Source organism: Megascapheus bottae, chromosome X, assembly GCF_031878675.1.
Source record: "Megascapheus bottae isolate mThoBot1 chromosome X, mThoBot2.hap1, whole genome shotgun sequence".
Taxonomy (NCBI): Eukaryota; Metazoa; Chordata; class Mammalia; order Rodentia; family Geomyidae; genus Megascapheus; species Megascapheus bottae.
The window spans coordinates 7,655,007-7,678,577 of NC_143547.1; the positions used below are offsets into that span (position 1 = coordinate 7,655,007).

A 23,571-nucleotide genomic window follows, 5' to 3' on the forward strand; every position below is an offset into this window, starting at 1 on the left:
TTGCATCATAAAGGTAGGGTCCCTACCTCTTGTTCTCTTGCTTCTTGTTCTCTTGTTCTCTGCTTTAATTTTAGTACAATAGCTGTGAAACAGAGCTACCAATCAAATGGTTAAATATTCAAGGTTCATTATGGTCTTCTAGGACATATCAACAGTAGAATTAATTATTTTAACATTTAAGACAATTTTTCTAAGTACCTACACAATAAAATTTGCCATACTATTTTTTTCATACTACAAGCTGAACATTAAGTTATGTTTGGAGACCTAACCTTATAGAAATGGTACATGGTATAGAAAGGCCATTTATCTAAATTTATTACCCAGTTAGCAAAGAGTCAAATGCTCTTGCTTTCCTTTATCACTGTCCCATTTAAGACAGACAGGCTCATCATTTCAACAATTGGAAAAAAGAAAAAACCTATGATACATCATAGGAAGTTAGGAAAAGTTTTTACCAACCTTCCTATTTCCACTTAGAAGGTCTGCCTACACAAGTACAACGATAAATCCTACTTAAGGCTGCAAAATCTCAGAAAAATCAAAACACTGTTCTCATAAATTGACAAGCAACTTTTTCAAGCAGGAAGATCAACAATATTTTATTTTATTACAAATAAAACGTTTCACAAAAATTGGTTTGGGAATGTATATGTTAAGCAAAACACCAAAAACATAAAGAAACAAAGCACTCAGACCTAAAAACTGCATTTAAAATCTCATCAACTCTATTTTACACATATAGTATGCAGTACATATATCAACTGAACTGAAAATAAACACTCTATAAGATGCGCTTGCAAAATGTGTAATGCTGTAGTAGTAAAGTACAATTTTCAAATATGACATTTCATTTGTCAGATGTTCTAAAAGCCTTTAAAAATATATGCACAAGCTTGCCCTGAGGGAAAAATAAGATGGAATATAGATTACAAAATCTTTACATATTTTCCACAATAGCATTTTGAAACTGGAAAAGAGCAAATAGTTGTGGAAAAAACTGAATGAACATATTACCAAAAATTCAATGCACTCACTACCTGATGGAAAAGTTGAAGCACCTTTTCTCTAGCTTTCGTATATTGTATGAAATGTATGAATTATATAGGCCTTGATCTTCAGAAACTTAAGAAACTTCAAAAGTTATAAGCCAAAATATCATCAGAAAAAGAAAAAAAACTGGTATAAAATTTGCTACTGTAAGGCCACTGATTAAGGTTCATTCATATACAGACATACAATTTTCATATTTTTATTTCAAAACCAAGCTTTCAACTATACATGTCCAGCTATAACTTTCTCTCAGTGAAACCATGCTCAGAGAAAAATGCATCAACAAATAATGCCCTTCAAGTGATTCTATTGAGACATTTTGCAAGGTAACTGTAGTTCATACATCTCTTAATTGAATACTGTAATTTAAAAGCAGTTGGTAAGTGTAAAAAGTTGCAGCATTCCACTACTGAAAAAATAAAGTTATTTTTTGAAAGTTACAGTATAGTGACAGTGCCAATTCTAACTCCTGACAAAAAGAGAAGATCCCAAATATCCTCCAGTAGTGTTGTTTCCACATGTGCAACAATCCCAAATTACGTTTCATTGTCATCTGTATAGTCCTAGTGAGAGAAAACAAGAGAAATACAGGTTTCAAAAAGAAAGTCAGGTATATATCTAAGCTAGTTAGTTCACACTGCAATTTTCAAAAGTTTAATTTACCTAGTACTTCTTGTACCTCAAGATCTCCACAAAAGTATGTGGAGCCCCAAAGAAGCTAAGTGACACAGAACACATCTAAGCAGATATCAAGGAATAAGTCAGTAGGACAAAAAAACCCTACACATACAGCACATATGGTACTAGATAACACTGGTATTAGTAAATTGATGAAAACAACATTCTGCTATTTGGGTGTCAGTGGAGGCATCCCTGGCATAAACTGAAGACGCAAACCTTAGTCTCTCCAGTACAAGTACAACTGAAACTGCTACTTTATCTCTTTCATCATACAGGATTCTCCAACTCTAAAACTATTTGGACTCTTCTAATGACTGATGTCTGCAGAGAAAACTATTAGAAGGGAGATGTTTTGTTGCTATCAGATAGTTAATGAAACAAAAAAATGTAAGATTTCAATAAATACAAAAAAAGGAATTTACATGAATAGTGAGACTATGATTAAAGGGTAATGAATGTGAACTTTCTTTGATTGTGATACTAACCAATCACAAACTGAACTTAAGACCATGCAACTAATAAAATAAAAAATGGTAAGAATGACATATTTTTCAGGGACATTAAAAAGTAAATTAATAATACATGTATCCTTACCTTTTACTAGGATCTTACATTATTAAAACTGAAAGAAATTTAAAAGTTGATTTATTTTTTGGCATTTACATAACTAAGGAAATGTTTAATTCCAAACAAAAACAGTGGTAATAGAAATTCTTCTATTTTTGTTAAGAAAATCTTCAAAAATATATACATATTTTTGTCAATATCATTCTTTTAAATAAGTCAAAGCATATTTTATTGTAGCCTCTTTTTTCATTCTATCCTACTTTACACATTATAAAAATCATATAATTTGTCTTCAAACAAAATATCTGTTACCTATTAACTTTACAAGGAAATACTAACTACAATAATTCTCAAGAAAATTTCAATGGAAATACCTTGCTTATAAACATGCAATTAGGATGGGGAGAGGATGGAAAATTAGGATAGAGTGAGGAAAGGTGTGATGTTGTCCAAGAAGAAATGTACTCTTTACCTAACCTATGTAACTAACCCTTCTGTATGTTACCTTTCCAATAATAGTTTTTTTTAAATGTGCAATTATTTTCAACTACTTTCACCCTAGACAGAGCTTCTTTAGCACCTACTGTCTCCCAGATTGGTCCCCAACCCTTCCAATGATTTGAAAATCTCTTTATGAAGATTATTGAAATCAATATACAGGCCCCTTCTCAAATATGTTTTTTCACTGCAAATTTTTCTTGCTGGTCTTTCTGTACCTCATCTCTCTTTCCCAGAATCTCACCTCATACCAGCCAAGTGACCATTGTAAAGAATCATTTTTCCTTCTCAGTCTAGGAAGATGTACTACTGTTACTATATGAAATCCTAAATACATTCCTGGTTTTGGAGCCTTGTCTAATTTTCATGCTCCTTTTTTTTGCAAGTCCTGGGGTTTAAACTCAGGGCCTGGGCACTGTCCTTGGGCTTTCTCAAGGCTAGAGCTCTACTACTTGGGCCACAGCACCACTTTCAGGTTTTTCTATGTACATGGTACCAAGGAATCAAACCCGGGTCTTCATGCATGCTAGGTAAGACTCTATCACTAGGCCAAACTCCCGGCCCATTGTGCTCTTCTTTTTGTCTAACCATGTAGCCTACTGCCAAGCATGGCTCATTAACTTTTTACCTAAACTATCCAGCTCTCCTGCATGCCTCAACTTACAATCTACTTCCTCCATAAAGAATCTGTGAGGGGCTGGAAGTTTGGCCTAGTGGTAGATTACTTGCCTAGTATGCACGAAGACCCGATTCCTAGATTCCACATTCCCAATTCCTTCGATTCCTCGGTACCCCATACACAGAAAAAGCAGGAAGTGGTGCTGAGGTGACTCAAGTGATGGAGCTTTAGCGCCTTGAGAAAGCCCCAAGGACAGTGCTCAGGCCCCGAGTTCAAGCCCCAGGACTGGCAAAAAAAAAATAAAGAAAAAAGATTCTGTGAGCTGGGCACTGATGGCTCATACCTGTAGTCCTAGCTACTCAGGAAACAGATCTAAGGATAGTAGTTCAAAGCCAGCCTGGGCATGAAAGTTGGTGAGACTCCTATCTCAAGTTAACCACCAGAAAACCAGAAGTGGTGCTATGGCTCATACAGGAGAACACTAACACTAGCCTTGAGCTGAAGAGCTCAGGGAGTGCTAGCACCCAGGCCCAGAGTTCAAGCCCCATGACGACAAAAAAATAGATAAAAAATAAAAAGGAGCTCCATACCTACTAAAAACCCATGTCCCTTCCCAATCTTCTCCTACACTCCTAGTTCCTGGCAATCACTAATTTACTTTCTGTTACTATATGGCTTTTCTTAGAGATTTCATATTAATGGATTCACACATGTTGCCATTTGTGTCTGGCTTCTATCACTTAACTGTCACATTTCTAAGGAAGCTCACAGCTACTATGGGAGGCAGTGGAACATTTGAATTCTGGCAAGTCAGGATGAAAGACAACTAATCTTGGGAAGAGGTGAGGGCATTCATGGCAAGGAGGAGGAATAACAAAAGACAAGAGCAAGCTGGTGTCAGTGGCTCACCCCTCTAATCCTAGCTACTCAGGAAGCTGAGATCTAAGGATCACAATTCAAAGCTAGCCCAGGCACCGAAGTCCATTAGACCCTTATCTCTAACTAGCCTCCAGAAAACTGCGAGTGGCACTGTGGCTCAAGTGGTAGAGTGCTAGCCTTGAGCTGAGGAGTTCAAGCCCCACAACCAAAAAAAACCAAAACCAAAACCAAAACTAACAAAAAAACAGAAGAGCAGGTAAATGGGCACTGGTAGCTCATGTAATCCCAACTACACAGGAGGCAGAAGGGTACAGGGAGAGGGAAAATAGAAAATTTCACAGTGGAAAATGCTTACTTTTTTGAATAGGATCCCATTATGTAGCCCAGGCTGGCTTGGAACTCACTTTGTTGTTCAAGCTAGTCTCAAACTCATGATTCTCTTGACTCAGCAACCTGAGTTCAGATATTACATGTGTGTGCCACTACACCTGGTAGAAATGTTTCGTGGTCCCGTTCTCAATGACTTTCAAGGTGTCTTTCCCAGAAAATCACAAATCTCAGTTTCTAACTTCCTTTCTGCTTTGTTTTCATGCCCTCTGCTCTCTTTACTTTCTATCCATGAGAAGATATGTGGTAGGCACAAAACTTATAAGCACACGAGAATTGCTGGAAAATCTACGGTACTAAAGAACTCTGAGACTTTTAGACCAAAAGCACAATTGCTGACATTTATTTATATTAAGTCCTTTCTTTTATTCTGATGGATAATCAGACCCTCAAGAGTTTCTAAAAACTTTCTATGGTAAGCAGAAGATACGTGAAGAAGAAGTATCTGAATGTGGGGCTGGGAGTTTGGCCTAGTGGTAGAGTGCTTGCCTAGCATGCACAAAGACCAGGGTTCAATTCCTCGGTACCATATACATAGGAAGTCAGAAATGGTGCTATGGCTGAAGTGGTAGAGTGCTAGTCTTGAAGAAAGTCCGAGGAAAAGTGCTCAGGCCCTGAGTTCAAGGCCCAGGACTGGCAAAAAAAAAAGAAGAAGAAATATCTGAGCCAGGCGTGGTGGCTCACACCTGTAATCCTAGCTACTGTGAAGGCTGAGACGTGAGGATCATGGTTCAAAGTCAGCCCAGGAACTAAAGAACCTGAGATGCTTATCTCCAAATAATCACTAGAAAATGGGAAGTGGGGCTGTGGCTCCAGTGGTAGTAGGATGGTAGCCTTGAGCTGAAGAGAGTTCAGGGACAGTGCCAAGGTCGAGAGTTCAAGCTCCATGACCCACATACTCACACACACAAAGTCTGAATGTCAGTGGATAAAAAGACAACAAGCCTTGTTCCAGGTGTTAATAAACACCCAATCTTATCTTTCATATCAAGCATAAACTCCAAGAAAAAAAGAAACCTAGGGCTGGCTTAGTGGTAGAATGCTTGCCTAGCATGCATGAAACCCTGGGTTTGATTCCTTAGTACTACATAAACAGAAAAAAATTAACTATTCCTACATGCCTCAAAGTCCACTGGAATATACACACTGTTCTTTTCTGGGCCCTATATTGAAATTTTCATTCAGGACTTGAACATGTTCAAGTTGTTCATGTTGTGTTGCTCACTGCAGTATAATCTGGTCACTGTCCTATGATACTACATGCTTTCTGCTCTAACACTAAACCGCTTTAAGGAAGTGGCAGGGGTAATCTAATACATCTTCTGCTTATTACAATAATAGTTGCTTCCCTAAAACCACATTGTCTTCCAGCTGCCTACAAAGTAGGCATAAAAATGAACTGAGAAGGCTGGGCACAGGTGGCTCACACCTGCAAATCTAGCTACTCAGGAGGCTGAGAACACAGGACTGGAGTTCAAAGTCATCTCAGGCAGGAGAGTCCATGAGATTCTCATTTCCAATTAACTACCCCCCCCAAAAGCCAGAAATAGAGCTGTGGTTCAAGTGGTAGAACACTAGCTAGCTTTCAGCATAAAGTCTCTGAGACAGTGTCCAGGCCCCAGGATCAGGACAAAAAGTGACCTGAGAGGTCTAAGCCATCAGTTTACCCACATGGAACAGAGCTTCAGAAGTAACATACTGCTGAGATAGCTTAAAGGCTAAATTAATTTTAATTTGTTTGTTTCTCTCTCTCCCTCCCTCCCCCCACCCTCTTTGTTGGTCAGTCATGGGACTTGAACTCTAGGCCTGGGTGGTCCCTGAGCTCTTTAGCTCAAGGCTACCGCCCTACCCCTTGAGCCACAGCACCACTTTCCTAAATTAGTTTTAAATGGCTTAGTTCAGATCTTTGCAGAAAGAGAACAGCTGCAATGCCTCTTCTTTTTCCTAAAGGTCAACAACAAAGCAGAGCCCAACTGTTAAGCAGTGTGCTAATAGTAGGGTACTTGATTTAGTGATGTACGTGTTCAAAAACTAATCTATAAAAAGTCTGGCTATGCCTTTGCTTGCAGGCACTGACAATAGCCAGGATGGAAGAGCTGTAATAGAAACACATGAAATAACATTCCAATGACTATACCTAAGAAAAAGATTACTAGCTACTGGAGAAGAGATTTTGGTTTTTTGGCAGTGTTCTTTATGCTTTGTTTCTGTTGTTTAGCCTTGTGCTTTCTAGCTAGGTACTCTATGAGCCACACTTCCAGCCTCTTTTTGTATTCCTTTTTTTGTGCTGCTAATGGGGATTGAACTCGGGGGCCTCTCACTCGGCTTTTTCTCTCATAACTGGTGCTGTATACCATTTGAGCTTCTCTTCCATTTCATTCCATTCCCCCCCTCCTTGGGGCTTGAACTCTGGACCTGGGCACTGTCCCTGAACTCTTCAGCTCAAGGCTAGTGCTCTACTCTTTGAGCCAGAGCACCACTTCTGGTTTTCTAGCGGTTTCTAGAGAAAAGTCTCATGGTCTTTAGTATCTGGGCTGGCTTTGAACCACGAAGGAAGTGGTGCTGTGGCTCAAGGGGTAGGGTTGTAGCAGGGGCAGTGTCCAGGCCCAGAGTTCAAGTCCCACAACCGACAGACAAAAAAAAGTGTTATATATATCAATAATCATATTGTAGGCCATAAATATATATGTAATTTTGAGTTGCCAATTAAAAATAAGTTTTAGGATTACAATATAGTGGCAATAATTATATACAACTGTAAATATAATTAATGTCACTTAATTAAAATGACTATAAAGAAATTTTTTCCTTATACCTCTTTTGCCACAATTTAGAAATATGAATGGAAAAAATATATATGAATGGAAGAAAAAGACAAGTTTGTATATTTTGCCATTATGTACCTTTTGTATGAAGTCAGATTCAATATTTATATAATTTACAGTGTAAAAGACTGATATATTATTACTTCAATCTGTTTATAATGATTAACTGTAGAACAGAAATGTAAAAGGCCAGAAATGGAGCTAAAATAAGAAATGCAAGACACTGGAGCTGAAAGTATTTTAAGGTTAGTCTTAGAACTCTATAAGCATTATTCCTTAATGCTGTGATTCCAACCATCATGCAAAAAAATCTTTTCCTAAAAATCCGAATTGATGCTTACAACTAAATGAAGAACATAATTTTATAATGAATATATGATTTAAAGTTCAAAAGTTATTTAAAAGTTTTTAATGACCTACTAACCTTTTTGAGCCTCAGTAATCTCTCTCTGAATTTATTAGTGATAAATCCTCTTGGACCAGCAAATCGTAAGCGTTGATATTTAGCTTGAATGTACAAGCTCTTCTGCACCAGGTTTGATCTGTAATGAGGCTGGAAATTGTCACCACTAAAGTTGGTCTGTAAATAAAAAAAAGAATATGTTCTGGGGAAGAGGGCAATGAGGGGGAGTATATGAATGGAGGGAGGAAGGGTGAGCAAATATAGTCATTATATTCAATGTACATTATGTTAAAACTGAACCATATAACTTGAGGGTAGGGATGAGATGGGCAAAGACAGGGGAGAACAGTGGAAGGAGAGACAATGATCAAGATGCACTGTACTCATAACCTGAGTTTTCGCATTGAAATACCTTTGAACAAAAAAAGAGAAATACCTTTGTGCAACTACTTAATAAAAGTAAATACTAAGAAGGAAAAAAGGAATGTGATATCAAAACTATAGTTTGAGTCAGCTTTATTAGTATAACAGACAGCAAAAGGTCTAGTACTAAACCGGCCCTGATTCTGGGTATACAGATATCAAAAGGGAAGAGGCAAAAAAAAAGTATATTTCTCTCTAATTACCTACTAATGTATTTTAGCATTAGGATTAGTTGCTAATTCTATTTTTAATTGTTTTACATAAAAACTTATTTCAAAAACTGATAGTGGGCACCAATGCACGCCTGTAATCCTAACTATTCAGGAGGCTAAGATCTGAGGATTGTGGTTTAAAACCAGTCCAGGCAGGAAATTCTGTGATTCTTATCTCCAATTAACCACCAAGAAGTCAGAAGTAGTACTGTGGCTCAAGTGGCAGGGTGCTAGCTTTAAGAAGAGAAAAAAGCTCAAGAGACAACATTTAGGCCCTGAGTTCAAACTCTAGAACCAGCAACACAAAATTATATAGATGTCCAGGGCCCAAAGTTTGGCCTAGTGGTAGAGTGCTTGCCTAGCATGCACAAAGACCTGGGTTTGATTCCTCAGTACCATTTATACATAGAAAAAACTAGAAATGGCGCTGTGGCTCAAGTGGTAGAGCTCTAGCCTTGAGAAACCCCAAGGACAGTGTTCAAGCCCTGAGTTCAAGCCCCAAGACTGCCCCCCCCAATTTATCTAGACGTCCAATCAATTAAGAGTATGGGGCCAGGAGCATAGCCTAGTGGTACAGTGCTCACCTAGCATGCATGAAGCTCTGGGTTCGATTCCTCAATACCACATACACAGAAAAAGCCAGAAGTGGTGCTGTGTCTCAAGTGATATAGTGCTAGCCTTCAGCAAAACATGAGTTCAAGCCCCAGGACAGGCAAAAAAAAAAAAAAACAAGAGTATGAAGCTAGGGCCCGGAATCTGGCCTAGTGGTAGATTGCTTGCCTAGCATGCACCAAGACCTGGGTTCAAGTCCTCGGTATTACATAAATAGAAAAAAGTACTACATAAATAGAAAAAGCCGAAAGTGGTGCTCTGGCTCAAGCAGTAAAGGGCTGGCCTTGAGAAAGCCCAAGGACAGAGCTCAGGCCCTGCGATCAAGCCCAGGACTGGCAAAAAAAAAAAAAAAAAAAAAAAAAAAGGAGTATGATGCCAGGTGCTGGTGGCTCACGCCTGTAATCCTAGCTACCTAGGAGACTGAGATCTGAGGATGGAGATTCATAGCCAGCCCAGGCATGAAAGTCCATTGAGACTCTTAGCTCCAATGAGCCCCAGAAAACTGGAAGTAGCGCTGTGGCTCAAGGGGTAGGGCGGTAGCCTTGAGCTGAAGAGCTCAGGGACAGCGTCCAGGCCCAGAGTTAAAGCCCTACAACCAAGAAAAGAAAAGAAAAAAAAGTATGATACATGATGATCAAGAGGGTTACATGTTCATGGGCACAGTTTGTTAAATGTGACTCCTGGAGAAAACACTACAGTTCTGAACTTAAGCCTCAGTGGTTAAGGGACAGGTTTAACAACAGGTAGATCTAGGACTCTGTCTATCTGCCCAACTAATCTCATTCCACCTGCATCTGTTTTATGCATCTCTATTTCCAAACAATGCTAGATAAAGAGTTCTTAAAGTACTGTGCAAACAGATCACCATTAAACTGATCACAACCATTAAATACTAGAAATATTCATAAAAGCTTATTTATAGCTATTACTTAAAAGAATGCTACAAAAATAGCTTCTAATTTACTAACACTTAGAATGTTATGTCCAAAGCATAAGCCAACAGAAAAATTAAATGTAAAACAATACCTTAAAAAGCATTTTGGAGTCTTGGTTTTCATCAACTTCATATTTCATAGTAACATTATCTTTTCTTTGCATAGCATAATTCTGAACAAAAAAGCATTGGTATGAGTTAATATACTTTAAGGCTTATTTAAAAAACTAGTTCACCATTTAAAATACACGTTTAAGGATTTTTAATGGTAAAGAACCGAACATATAGAGCTTAACTGCAAGCATACACATATTTCTCCTTCTTTTATTTATTTTTTTTCCGAGTCTTGGGCTTGAGCTCAGGGCGTGAGCACTGTCCTTGGACTTTCTCAAGGCTAAAGCTCTACCATTTGAGCCTCAGCACCACTTCCAGCTTTTTCTATGTATGTGGTATCGAGAATCGAACCCGGGTCTTCATGCATGCTAGGCAAGCACTCTACCACTAGGCCAAAATCCAGGCCCATCTCCTTCTTTATATGACCCATGCTAGTTTAGGAACTGGTTTCATTGATGCCTGTGGTTAGTGCCGAAAAACCTCTCTTACATAACAAAATGGTTGAGTTTGAGAAAACTGACTATAAATACAGCATTGATTCATTCAGGCATCAAAGGTAGAAAGAAATCCATTAGTATCTGTAGTTGCTGAAGGGTTTCTACTTCACAAGAACACAAATCTTCCACACTATATTCTTCTTCCTTTTTCCCAGTTGTGAGGCTTGAACTCTGGGCCTAGGTGCTGTCCCTGAGTTCTTCAGCTCAAGGCTACCGCTGTACTCCTTGAACCACAGCACCACTTCTGGTTTTCTAGTGGTTAATTGGAGATAAGTGTCTCCCGGTCTCTGGTGCCTGGGCTGCCTTTGAACCGTGATCCTCAGGTCTCAGCCTCCTGAGTAGCTAGGATTACACACATGAGCCACCATCCCTAACTAGGAGGCTGTTTTTGCTAACTCAAACTAATTGGTTTGAGATGGTGCTTGTACCTCAGCTCAACAGGTACCAGAAATAACTGGTAACTACGAAGAACCTGAATCCTCCAGTAGCAATAGAAAAGATGAAGTTCATTCTGCATATAGTTTTCTATTTTGAAAATCAACAGTCTTATAAATTACTTCATACTGTATATACATGTGTGAAAGACAATGGTGAAACACTTTTGAACAATGAATATGCACATAGAAATGAATAATAATGTGAAATAGGATCTATATGTATAAAATGGGTGAACTTTACAGTGTACAAATTATATCTTAATAAAGTTGTTTCCAAAATATCTTGACTTAGTACTGTAATAAATCTAATAAAATCCAACTAAATCCAATAAGATGAATATTTCTTCTGATATAACTTTAAGCCTCAGTAAAATTACACATATTCAATGAGAAAAAAATACAAAAATAATGCAGAAAAATGATAAATTTGAAACTCCAATCTTACTATGTAGGGTTTCTGAATAAATTTTCTAAAATTTGGTTTTATCAAATGTAGAGGTTTGGGGAATCCATCAGCATAAATATTCTTCACCTTTGTAAAACTGGAACGTTGATTATTCCTAATAAAATAAAAAAAGAAACTAAGAATCTTTTGTTAATTTCCTTTTCTCTTACAAATAACAAGAACAAGAAATAAGCCCTTCAAAGACAAAAGCAGCACAACAGCAATACCTCAACTACCTCTCACTACTAAAATTATAAATATTAGTTAAGATTAAAATCCTCTTATTTCAACAAACATTGGTTAGCTAAGCTGGACGTTAACAGGGAAAAACAGTATTCCTATACTAGGAGTTCTTAATGTGAGACTTGTTAGAGGTTGAAACTCATCTGTTTTCTAAGGAAAGACTGACCCTGCTCTAGAGCCTTTGGCAGCCCTGCCCTGCCCACCCCCTGCTGATATACACTTCTCTTGGCAGGAACACTAACAATGGCTCGTGATCCAGCTCATTCAGAGGTGAGGTGTGGGACTGGAACAAGGCTGCCTCACTGGCAGAGCTCAGGATTCTGTTGTTTCTAGGGAACAACAGCAAAGAACAGGCTCCCTTTTCATTTATGACATGAGGTCCTAAGGCCAAGGGCTTTACCCAGGCAGCTCTGTCATCCTATCTGGGAGGCAGGTCCTTCTTTGAGCTTTTCCTTTGAGCCCCAAAGCCTCATTTCCACAGCCATTGTATAAATCTCTCATCATCTCCCCACAACACTCTGAGACCCTGTCTATGTCTTCTGACAGCCCTACTCCTTAGTGAATCATTGTTCACAACCTCAACCTGTTTCAGTTCCTCTCAGATACTCTGCACTAGCATTGGGATAAAATCCACACTCCTCAGCATAATTCCCAGGGTATTTTCACTATGGCTCTTGTTGCCTTGCTCCAATGTTCTGGACACCATACTGAGCACCAGGGATATTTGACTCTGCATGATTCCCCGTATGCACCACAATTACTTCTGTTTCTACACTTTCCACTTAGATTGACTTCAAAGTTCACCTTCATTTGTACCTCTTCCAAGAAAGGGTTTCTGTAATCCCCCCAAGGCAGACTAGGTACTTCCTGCTATGAGCACACGTATATAGCATCTTGGAATCTTAAAACATGTATCTCAATGTTGTAACTATTGGTGCACTTGCATTCTTAGTGATAAAAAGCTGATTCTCTTACCCTGGAAACTGACATGAAACACTCAAGTCTTTTGAAATAGTAAATAAAATCTACATCCCATCAAAATGCTCATGATATGATACTAAATCAAAACAGTAGAATAAAAAGCTATATATAGTGCTGGGAGTTTGGCCTAGTGGTAGAGTGCTCCTCTAGCATGCACAAAGACCCAAGTTCAGTTCCCTGGTACCACATACATAGAAAAAAGCCAGAAGTAGTGCTGTGGCTCAAGTGATAGAGCTCCTGTCTTGAGAAAGCTCAAGGACAGTGCTCAGGCCCTGAGTCCAAGTCCCAAGGCTGGCCAAAAAAAAGGCGATATATTGAGGATAATCTCATTTGAAATATTTACCCAAGTACCTATAAAAAGTATTGACAGAAAATTAACAGTGTTCATCTCTAACTAGTAAAATTTAAAAGTCCTTATATTTTTATACTTTATATTTTTCTGAATAATTATCATTAACTTCAATAAACAAAACAACGAGCTTTAAAAAAAATCCTCTTTGTGAAGCATATGCCAGATAAGGAACTATAGACTGTATCCCTAGTATGAAATATATATAACACATATATGAAAATATAAAATCTGTAATTCTCCAAAATCTAAAGCTTTAAAAGTACTGTGTACACACATGACACTGGATCTGGGTTTAAATTCAGGGCCTGGGCACTGTCCCTAAGTCTCTTTGTGTTAAAGGCTAGTACTCTATCACTTGAGTCACAGCTCCACTTTTGTTTTTTAAGTGATTAATTAGAGATAAGAATCTCAGAGACTTTTCTGCTCAGACTGGCTTTGAACTGAGATCATCAGATCTCAACCTCCTGAGTAGCTAGGATTATAGGTATGAGTCACAATACCAGCTCACTTCCAGATTTTTTTTGAGTAGTTTATTGGAGATAAGAGTCTCACAGACTTTCCTGCCTGAGCTGGTTTCAATCTACAACCCTCAGATCCCACTTAGAGCCACTGGTGCTCTGGTTTCCAACAGTTTTTCTTTTACATTTTTTATGTGGTACAAGGGACTTGAATTTGGCCTAGGTGCTGACCCTGAGCTCTTCAGCTCAAGGCTAGCACCCTACCCCTGGGCCTGGGTGTTATCCCTGAACTCTACAGCTCAAGGCAACGGCCCTACCCTAGAGCCAAACTCCACTTTCCATTTTCTAGAGGTTAATTGGAGATAAGAGTCTCAGGTCTTTTTGTGCGGGGCTGGCTTTGAACCTTGATCCTCAGATCCCAGCCTCCAGAGTAGCTAGGATTATAGGCGTGAGCCACTACACCCGGCGTCTAATAGGCAGTGTGATATTCAAACTTAGGCAGGTTTAGTCTGAATTCTGTATGACTCCTAACTAGTTCATGAACAGACCTATTGAAGAATCCTGAAAAAAACTGTGTTAACCTCGGCAAATGTTGTGCTAGTTAAGACTAATCCAGACTCTAAAGGGCAGACTAGATGAGTCTTAACTGGCTACAGTTAACAGTCCATGAACTCACTAATTCTATCTTTTTTTTTTTGCCAGTCCTGGGCTTGAGCTCAGGGCCTGAGCACTGTCCTTGGACTTTCTCAAGGCTAGAGCTCTACCACTTGAGCCTCAGCACCACTTCTGGCTTTTTTCTATATGTGGTACCGAGGAATCGAACCCAGGTCTTCATGCATGCTAGGCAAACACTTTAACCACTAGGCCAAACTCCCGGCCCCACTAATTCTATCTTCTACCAATATTCAACAAGTTGTTATACTTGTCTCTAGAATTATAAAGACTTCTAATATTCACCTACCCCATAATTACTTTTGTCTATAATAATCACTGAATAACTATGAAACATTTTAACAGATTTTACTTAAACATATAAAAAGAATTTAAAGGATCAAACCCTCCAGTAAAATGATCACAAATTTAAAAACAAAATTGCAGAAACCAAAACTCCCTGAAAACAGTTTGCTTCTCATCTACTGATTACCTCTCTGCAGCACTTGTTATGTGAAAGATGTGTCCATTTTCATTCTGTAACCGTTCTTTTCTCCGTCTTTCAATGTCATGTCGTAGGTCATTTGGGTCAATTATCTTGACCAGAGTCTGAGGAATTTTGACAGAAGATAAACCAGTCACATTACTGTTAATTACACAAAGACCATATCTAACAAGAACCTTAATTTAAAATCCTGAAATATTCTTAGGAAAAGAACATGCAGGCACAATGCCTATGTACACCTGATCGTATAAAATAATATTTATCAAAATGATGGGGCTAAGAGTGCGGTCGAGTGGTAGAGTGCTTGCCTAGCATGCATGAAGCCCTGAGTTTGATTCCTCAGTACCACATACACAGAAAACGTCCGAAGTGACACTATGGCTCAAGTGGTAGAACTCTAGCCTCGAGCAAAAAATATCGAAGGACAGTGCCCAGGCACTGAGTTCAAAGCCCACAAATGGAAAAAAAGAAAAAAAATATTTATCAAAATGAACTCCCAGAAATGGGAAAAAAGTCCATAAGTTATCATGTACTCATTCTAGTTGTAGTGTAAATTGATATAAATATTTTGAGTGACCATTAACAAGTGTCAGTAAAAAAATTTCTAACACTGAAATAGTAAATCCTACTTTTTGGATTCTATCCCAAAGTCAAGGCTGTCTACATAAAAATACCTTATTTTCTGCCAGTCCTGGGGCTTGAACTCAGGGCCTGAGCACTGTCCTTGGCTTTCTCAAGGCTAGAGCTCTACTACTTAAACAACAGCACCATTTCTGGCTTTTTCTATGTATGTAGTACTAAGGAATTGAACTCAGGGCTTCGTGCATGCTAAGCAAGCACTCTACCTCTAAGCCAAACTTCCAGCCCCCAAAATATCATGTAAAATCAGAAAAAATGGAGGCAACAAGTATAAAAAGTATTTAAAGTGGAAGAAAAGACTCATTAAATTATGGAAAAAAGTGGGGCCTGGAGCATGGCCTAGTGGTAGTGTGCTTTTCTAGCATAACTGAAGCCCTGGGTTCGATTTCTCGGTACCACATACACAGAAAAAGCTGGAAGTGGTGCTGTAGCTCAAATGGTAGAGCTCTAGCCCTAAGCAAAATGTGTCCAAAGACAGTGCCTAGACTCTGAGTTCAAGCACCAGGACTGGCAAAAAAAATTATGGAAAATGTAAAACCACTGAAATTAATAAATATTATGTAGAAGTCAACACTTTTTGGAAGAAAATTAGGGGTTGGAGGCATGACTCAGTTGGTAGAGCATTAGCTAATGAGTGACATCAGGTACCAAGTCCTGGTCTTGGACAAAAAAAGAAAAGGAAAGGAAAGAAATGAAGTTGAGACTTTAAAATCTTCAATCATAAAAGGTCATGGGGAATTCAGAACTTCTGCATAAAAGGAATAAACACTATAATGGACTAACAGGGGAAAGTATATGAAAACAGAACAATGGAACCTCTTGGAATCGTATTTGAAAGAGTAAGAGGGAGTGATAGTGGTGGGAAAACTGACTGGAATACATTTTATACATGTACGGAAATATCACAATGAAGCCACCTCTGTATAGCTAATGTATGCTAATAAGAAAGTATATGAGGGCTGGGAGTTTGGTCTAGTGGTAGAGTGCTTGCCTAGCATGCACGAAGACCCGGGTTCAATTCCTCGGTACCATGTACATAGAAAAAAGCCGGAAGTGGTGCTGAGGCTCAAGTGGTAGAGCTCTAGCCTTGAGAAAGTCCAAGGACAGTGCTCAGGCCCTGAGCTGAAGCCCAGGACTGACAAAAAAAGTATATGAAAGTGCTTATACTATGATAGCGACTATTAAAATGCAACATATAAGACTGCAAAAAAGATAATACTAGTTTGTATTAAATAGTTAAATTACAGATGAAATGTAAAGTCCTCAAATTTCCTTAAGTTACCATTCAATAAACTAACCTTTTTTTGTGGGTGTCGGTCGTGGAACTTGAACTTTGGGCCTGGGCGCTGTCCCTGAGCTCTTCAGCTCAAGGCTACCGTCCTACCCTTGGGCCTGAGCATTGTCCATGAACTCTTCAGCTCAAGGTTACCGCCCTACCCCTTGAACCACTTTCGGTTTTCTAGTGGTTAATTGGAGATAAGAGTGCCCGGGCTGGCTTTGAACCGCAATCCTCAGATTTCAGCCTCCTGAATAGCTAGGATTACAGGCGTGAGCCACGATACCCGGCTTAAACTAATCTATTTCTACAAGTAAAAAATATAAATTATTTTACAAGTAAAAATATTTATCAGTTCTATTATGCTTATACACTGTATTCTCAATGAATAAATTAGCAATTCTTTTAGAACTTTACATACTTAAAAAATAGTTATAGGAAGTGGCACTGTGGCTCAAGGGGTAGGGCAGTAGCCTTGAGCTGAAGAGCTCAGGGACACCACCCAGGCCCAAAATCTAAGACCCACAATCAACCAAAAAAAGAAAAGAAAACTTTCATGGGCCAAGAGTTTGGCTTAGTGGTAGAGTGCTTGCCTAGCATGCACGAAGACCCGAGTTTGATTCCTCAGTATCAAATACATAGAAAAAAGCCAGAAGTGGTGCTGTGGCTCCAGTGGTAGAGCTCTAGCCTTGAGAAAAACCCAAGGACAGTGCTCAGGCCCTGAGCCCCAGCCCAGGATTGGCAAAAAAAAAATAGTTCTCTGGCTAGTTAAGATAGTCTTTCTAAGAGTAAAGAAATGGTAGTAGAGAGGGTAATACAATAAAAAAAACACAAGATAATAAAGAAATATAGTATTTTCCCATAATTTTGCTAATACATATTGTACAGAATCTTTCATTCGACAGTAAATAGAAGGGAAGTATAAGTGGAAACTTACTTCCTTTGCATTCATTTCACGTATAATTTAAAAACATATTCTACAGATCTGCTTTGGAAAAACAAGGACGGTATATTCTTCAACAAGCTTCACTTTGTGGCATTTTGCAATGAATATTAAATGCTGCATTTTTTGTTGCATTTATACAGTTGTTATCCTGGGGGACTGTCCTTTTTTGGTGATTTTTGGAATCTGTCATCTGACCAATAATCAAAATCACTTAAGAGACCTTTTCAAATTTCAGGTTCCTGGGTCTCAAACCTACTGTGTGTACTTTAACTCCTCTTAGTTAAAGTATACTAACAAGAAGATAATTAGTATACCACCAAGAAGGTCAATATGAAGATCTTTCATCAAAAATCACATTCACTTACCTTATCTGGTTCATATACCATAATTTGCTTACTTTGAAGATCAGCCAATGACATATCTATTCTCCTAAAATAATAAAGGCATATTATAATTAAATAATTATGCACTGATATTTTTATTCCACTACTACAGAAAAGAATTCGAAGTAAAGCAGGTATGTTTTTGTGTTTCTTCAAGTATATGGCAGTCTGTCAGGACATACTTATTCTATGAACCATATTACAAGGAAGTTTCAGTGGCTCTCAAATCACTGCTCTGTGTAACCTCAAACTTTGTTCTGCTGATATATTACACTCTAAAATTGATGCAACTCAACTCACAAGACAGGTACACCACCTGCTAGACAAGTACAAGCAAAAGATATGTTTTCACCCTGCTTCCCTCAGAACAGTCATTTGTGACTACATGAAGCAGCTCATGTTTTCAATGGCTTAACAACCACCCTTCACTCTTCCTCAGTAGCCAACTGCTACAGCCACAGAATCAAAGTTAGTAGATATTTTCAAAGTCATACACATTTAAGCAATGTTAGACAATGGCTTCAATGGAACCTATCTCATTGAAATGCCCTGGCTCAGTTGTTTTGGGTTGGTTCTTTTGTTATGTAGAAAATTCATTCCTAGAATAGACAGCAAGCCAAGGTAAGCAAGCTCAGAAGCAGCACCTTTCCAAATCTGTTGTAAGGCTTATTTCCATGAGCTAAGTGGGAACATACCAATCAATTATTACCTGTGAATTTCTGGATCTGAATTCAATTTAATTTCATTTACATCTGCTTCATGTGTGTTTCGAATTTTTGAGAAACGCTCATGTAGAGTAATGTCAGGCATTGGAAAATAATTTGCTGAAAAATGAAACAAATAGTTTTATCTCAATGTAAAACTAATTCCACCCAAAAGACTAAATATAAACACATGAAGGGACAATTAAAGAAAGACATCCAATTCGTTTTCTCTTGAAAATAAATGGGACTAAACTTACTCTGTACACTAGTTTGTAGTGTTCATGTGTTTTCCTAAACCCTACAAAGTTAAAAAATAACCCTGCAGGGCCAGGAGTTCGCCCTAAAGGTAGAGTGCTTGCCCAGCATGCACAAAGACCCAGGTTTGATTTCTCGGTACCACATACACAGAAAAGGCCGGAAGTGGTGCTCCGGCTCAAGTGGGAGAGCTTTAGACTTGAGAAAGCCCAAGGACAGTGCCCAGGCCCCGAGTTCAAGACCCAGAACTGGGGAAAAAACCCAACCCCCCCAAAACAAACAAACAAACAAACAAAAAACCCAACCCTGTGGTACCAAAATAATTCTAAACAATTACTGCATGTTGTGTTTACATATCACAGAAGTCAGTCCAATGCCATTTTCCTTTAACATTAGCTAGAGTTCATGAGGACATATTTTTCTTGGTGGTGTCAAAGTTTGAACTCAGAGATTCATACTTACTACTACACAAGCTCTACGGTGTGAGCCACATTCCTTTTCCAGCTTTTCTTTTCACTGAGATAGGATCTCACTATGCTTTTTTTGTGTGCCAGTACTGGGGCTTAAGCTCAGGACCTGGCTCTTTTGCTCAAGGCTGGCTCTCAACCATTTGACCCACAGCTCCACTTCCAGCATTGTTTTCTGTCCTCCCCCCTCAACCCTGGTCCAGGGCTTGAACTCAGGACCAGGGCTCTGTCCCTGAGCTTCTCTGTGCTCAAGGCTAGTGTTCTACTACTTGAGTCACAGCACCACTTCTGGCTTTTTTTTGAGAATTTCCTGCCTGGTCTGGCTTTGAACTGTGACCATCAGATCTCAGCCTCCTGAGTAGCTAGGATTACAGACATGACCAACCAGTGCCCAACTCCAGAATTATTTTGGTGATTAATAGGAAATAAAAGTTTCATGGTCCTTCCTGTTCAGGTAGGCTTAAAAGTCCAATCCTCAGATCTCAGCCTCTTGAGTAGCTAATATTATAGAAATAATCCACCGGGTTCTTACTATATTTTTTTTTCCTACAGCTGACCGCAAATCACTATCCTCCAAATATTCACTTACTAAATTGCTGGCATTACAGATATAAGCTATCTCATCCATTCTAGCTTTCTCTTTGATATAAGGTCTTGTCAATTTTTTTTTGTCTGGACTAATCTCAAACTGTGATCCTCCTATTTCTGCCTTCATGAGGACATTTTCAAATTAGCTGTTACAGGCTTATAATAGGATAGAGAAGATACTTCAGCCATCAGGATAATACAAAAGCATTCTTACCAGCACAAAAAAGTATAAAATAAAAATTGGAAATTCTTCAAGACCTACAGCCTCTAATATCCACAATTACCTTATTTTTGCAGTGTTACTGGGGCGAGTTGTTCTACATCATTGAATTTTCCAATTAATTGGAACTTGCCAAAAGTGAAACCAATGAACATTTTAAGTATTTATTACATAACTCTCTATGTCATAAAGTATGCCAAAAGAAACTAGAATGTTTCACTGATCACTTAGCAACCTCCTTATGGCACACAGTCTCAAGGAATGCCTTTAGGGAGCTTTAAGAATGTCACAAGCTGGGTACCAGTGGCTCACGCCTGTAATCATAGTTATTCAGGAGGCTGAGATCTGAGGATCATAGTTCAAAGCCAGCCTGGGTACGAAAGTCTGGAAGACTCTTATTTCCAATTAACCATCAGAAAACTGGAAGTAAGCACTGTGGCTCAAAGTAGTGGACTGCTAGGAAGAATTTAGGGACAGTGCCCAGGCTCAGAGTGCAAGCCCCATGACTGACAAAAAAAATCATAAAAAGGATGGGAGAGAAAAACTAGGAGAGAGCAAGGGAAATGGTGACATTGCCCAAAAAGAAATGTACTCTTTACGTGACCTATGTAACTGTAACTTCTGTGTACATCACCTTTATAATAACAAACTATAAAATTAAAAAAAGAATATAAGTAACCTACATTTCCAGGTTATATGGATTTCATATCTATTTTATCGCTCCTTCCTTCTTGTTAGGCTATAAGTTATTCTCACTGCTCTCACTGTCTTTTACAGCAAGTTCTCCTTTTCTAGCTTATGATTTCTAGTCTAATAGCAGCTGAAGTACAAAGAACTAAGAGCAAGGCTTTTGATTTCCTCCAACAGATTCCTAATCCATTATCTGTTTGTAATGAAATGTTAATAACTATTAAACTGTATCATGGTTATTTACCTATATCATGAAAAGTCAGTAGTTAGGCTGGACACAGTGGATTATGCCTATAATCCCAGCTAGATGGGAGATAGGGGTAGGAAGATCATAGTCCAGAGCTGACCCCAAGCAAAAAAGAGTATATTCTGTCTAAAAAAAAAATCACTGTGGCAAAAAAGGCTAGGGGCACAACTCAAGAGGTAAACAGCCTAGCAAAAGTAAAGCCTTCAGTTTAAACTTCAGTGCTGCCCCCAAAAGGCAACACATTATTTTTCTGTTATCCTTAACATATGTATAAAATATACCAACCTTTAACTTGATGGATTATTGCTATGATTTCCTGAGCAAATTCTTCTGTAGCTTTGTTTTCAGTATCCTGAGATGAGTCAAGATGTTCAAAAACTGGATGAAAGTCCTCATTTTTTCTACCAACAGCAACCAAATCATATGACATCTGTCTCTCTGTAGAAAGGCTAGAAGCAATCCTAGAATAATTTGAAAGAATTTCAAACTAATTGTCTATGGAAAAATTTATTAAAAATTAAGATAACTAAATAAAAATATACCTTTTATAATTAGCCACTAAGTTATATGCTATAAAACATGCAAGTAAAAAGTAGGAAAAATAGCTATACATACACAGTGATGAGTTTGTTTGTTTGTTCATTTATTTATTTATTTATTGCCAGTCCTAGGCCTTGAGCTCAGGGACTGAGCCCTGTCCTTGGACTTTCTCAAGGCTAGAGCTCTACCACTTGAGCCACAGCACCACTCCAGCTTTTTCTATGTATGTGCTACTGAGGAATTGAACCTGGATTTTCGTGCATACTAGGCAAGCACTCTACCACTTGGCCCCTAGGGAGTTCTTTTTAAATCAGAGATTAGTAAATATTTGCCACTTTAATAATAAAACCCTCAAAATTCAAAGTGAATTTTTTGTTGTGCTGGTCCTGGGGCTTAAACTCGGCCGGGCGTATACTGTCCCTATGCTCCCCCTTGCCCCAAGGCTACAGCTCTACCACTAGAGACAGAGCTCCACTTTTGGCTCTTCAGCTCAAGACTAACACCCTACCCCTGAGACATAGTCGCACTTCTGGTTTTCTAGTGGTTAATTGGAGATAAGTCTCATGTTCTTTAGTGTTAGTGCCCAGGCTGGCTTTGAACCATGATCCTCAGATCTTAGCCTCCTGAGTAGCAAGGATTACAGGCATGCGCCACCACACCTGGCTTTGGTTGTCTTTTTATGGATATCCAAGATTGAATACTCAAATGAACATCAGTCTCTCAAATTTCATGATGGAAAAATATACTTTATTCTAAAAATATTGCTAATGCTCTAAAATGACTCTGAAATTCATTTGAAGGCTATTTATGCACTACATAAGGAAATGTCTCATTACTTTATACTTATATCTAACTTGGACCAAAAAAGGCCCTAATCACCTTGTATCTATAATTATTTTTCTGTATTTTACTCTAAATTCCTTTTTGTCTCCCCGCCCCCCAACAACCCAAGCTTGTTGTCTAAAGACATGAGATATGTAATTACTGGAGTACATTCCAGTACTGGAGTATGTGACTAACTCAGACAGGACTAGGAGTATGGACTAGTGGTAGAGTGTTTGCCTAGCATGCACAAAAACCCAGGTTCAATTTCTTGGTACCACATACATAGAAAAGCCAGAAGTGGTGCTGTGGCTCAAGTAATAGAGCTCTAGCCTCAAGGAAAGCCCAAGGACAGTGCTCAGTCCCTGAGTTCAATCCCTAGGACTGGCAAAAAAAGCAAAAAAATTAATAAAAATTAAAATGTAACTCCTAACAAAATAGTTGTGCCTTTTTGTACTGGACAATGTCCTTTAGCTGTTTTACTCAAGGCTGGTACTTTATCACTTGAGCCACTGCTCTACTTTTAGCTTTTTCTTGCTTACAGGTAAGAGTCTGCCCTGCCTGGCTTCAAACCATGATCCTCTGATCTCAGCCTCCTGAGGAGTAGGACTAGAAGCATGAACCATTAGAACTGGGCTTGTGCCTTTTATAACTTATCAGAGGGGAAGACTTCCATCTGCCTTTGTACTCCCTATTCTCTCTGCCAAAGCAGAAACATGGAAAAGCGATTATACCTTCTGCTGTTGTTTTTAGATTCATTAGGAATTTCTTTAGAAAGACCATTTCTCTTCTTTCCTCCTCCATTACTCCAAGATTCCTACTGTGTATCTAATGACTAGCTTAAGGGACATTTACTGGTAAAAAGCAAGAACAGTCAATGCCAACCACTACTAAGAATTACAAATGTTCCCTGTTTTTGTTTTGTCTTCTTAGGAGAAAAGGGTGTTGATACCTTCTAATGATAAAACAAAGGGAGGAGTGATTTAGCAAATAAATCAGGACAAGTGCTCAGTTTTCA

At 38.6% G+C, this 23,571-nt stretch overlaps 1 protein-coding gene across 5 annotated transcripts in view; it reads right to left on the reverse strand.

Moving 5' to 3' along the window:
* Nucleotides 1–587: 587 nt before the first annotated feature.
* Nucleotides 588–23,571, reverse strand: part of Bclaf3 (BCLAF1 and THRAP3 family member 3) — a 54,501-nt gene continuing 31,517 nt past the window's right edge. For 4 of the 5 annotated variants that reach the window (XM_090325935.1, XM_090325934.1, XM_090325932.1 and 1 more), the window contains 8 exons: nt 21,477–21,652; nt 18,730–18,844; nt 18,003–18,066; nt 14,765–14,880; nt 11,587–11,701; nt 10,186–10,266; nt 7,934–8,089; nt 588–1,616 (listed from right to left, as the gene is read on the reverse strand). In XM_090325935.1, the coding sequence (XP_090182061.1) occupies nt 1,590–1,616; nt 7,934–8,089; nt 10,186–10,266; nt 11,587–11,701; nt 14,765–14,880; nt 18,003–18,066; nt 18,730–18,844; nt 21,477–21,652 (850 nt within the window). In that variant the 3' untranslated portion in view covers nt 588–1,589. The remainder of the gene's footprint in view (nt 1,617–7,933; nt 8,090–10,185; nt 10,267–11,586; nt 11,702–14,764; nt 14,881–18,002; nt 18,067–18,729; nt 18,845–21,476; nt 21,653–23,571) is intronic. The other variant, XM_090325936.1, reaches the window with a different exon arrangement.